This window comes from Corvus brachyrhynchos, unplaced genomic scaffold (genome assembly GCF_000691975.1).
Source record: "Corvus brachyrhynchos isolate BGI_N302 unplaced genomic scaffold, ASM69197v1 scaffold97, whole genome shotgun sequence".
NCBI lineage: Eukaryota > Metazoa > Chordata > Aves > Passeriformes > Corvidae > Corvus > Corvus brachyrhynchos.
The window spans coordinates 5,586,685-5,588,140 of NW_008239758.1; the positions used below are offsets into that span (position 1 = coordinate 5,586,685).

General features: G+C 49.5%; 1 protein-coding gene across 1 annotated transcript in view; it reads left to right on the forward strand.

Annotated features, from left to right (window-relative positions):
• Positions 1-1,456, forward strand: part of MRPL46 (mitochondrial ribosomal protein L46) — a 19,699-nt gene that overhangs the window by 17,352 nt on the left and 891 nt on the right. Inside the window, exons 4-6 of the mRNA XM_017742677.1 lie at positions 1-68; positions 433-625; positions 1,153-1,326. Coding sequence (XP_017598166.1) covers positions 1-68; positions 433-625; positions 1,153-1,326 — 435 coding nt within the window. The remainder of the gene's footprint in view (positions 69-432; positions 626-1,152; positions 1,327-1,456) is intronic.

Consider the following 1,456-nt stretch of genomic DNA (forward strand, 5'->3'; position numbering starts at 1 on the left):
TGAGGCTCCCCCGAATCACGCAGCCTCTGGAAAAGGAGGAGGAAGAGATGGCGGCTCTCATGGAGCAGGTGGAGGGGGATGTGGGGATGTGTGTGTGGGTGCGTGGGGGTGTCGATGGGGAAATGGCGCCCTCAGGCATGAGGGGAGAGGGACGTCAGGGGCTGCTGGCCTTGCACACACCGTCTGTGATGTTGCTGCCTGAGTGCTGTGTGTGCGGTTTGCACCACATTTCTTGGGTGTTGGTGATGTTTCCGTGGTCTTCCTCTATGGTGTTGGTGTCCTTGTCACACACTCTTGCTGCAAACAGGGAAATCATGCTCAGCCTCAGGAAGTTCCCATTACCTTATGTTTGCTGAGCTGGAAATAATTTAATTCTGCTTGCTAATGCCTATAGTGCTTGTGGCTTAAGAATTCTTTATGTTGCCCTTCTAGATAGAGCTGGAGAAGAGCCACTATTCAGATCATGAAATCCGTAAGCTGGAGGAGGAGGAGCAGCTCAAAAGGAAAAAGGAAAGCTTGTATGATGAGGATGAAGCACAAGGCAAGACCGTCATCATGGTTCAAGACCTGGAGGAGAAGTGGGAACAGAAGTTTCTGCGGTTCAAAGCTGCCCCACGGATAACAGGTACAGCCTGGAGTCTGTGGGGGGTGAGAACACCCAGATTGTTTGCCAGAGTGCAGTTCAGTAGAATGAAAGCATTTTTGGGTCTTTTTTTTTGCTTGTTTTAAAGAGAGTCTTGATTCTGTGGCAGCACTTGTGCAGTTAATTGTCTGACAGGGAAATCAGTGTTCCTATGCAGCAAAAATGTGTGTGTTCACTAGGGCAAAATGATGAAACTAGATGTGGTTTCCAGACAAGAGAAATGTTTGGTCATTTGGTTCCCAAGTTCTGCTTAGTGCTCCTGTTGATTTTTGTCAAGGTAGAGATCCAGGCTGCTTATTATAGATTCCTTCTGGAACTGAAAACAGCAGCTGAATCCTGCAATGACTTCCAGAGTGACTGACAGCATTCCTGTCTGGGTTCTTCTCTTATTCTATGTATCCACATTCATGTATTGTTGCTGGGCATGAGGCACAGAGGGTTGATGAATCAAGGGGGTCAGAGTGTGCTGCCAGGAGCCTTTGTTTGCAGCATGTGTTGGTTTTTGGCAGATGCTGATAAAAGCAACGATCGGACGTCGTTGAACAGGAAGCTGGACAGTAACCTGATGCTTCTGGTGAAGCAGAAAATTGGTAACCAGGAGCTGTGGCTCCTGCCTCAAGTGGAGTGGCAGCCTGGAGAGACGCTACGAAGCACAGCTGAGCGAGCCATGGCTACGTTTTTGGGTGTGTAGCTTGACCCTCCCTCTCGTTTGTCCCAGTGGTTTTCTTCCGATGCCCTCTCTGAGGGATATTTGCCATCTGCTGTAGTAAAAAGGCATTTCATGGCAGGGGGGCGGGCGGCTGGGGGTTGGGT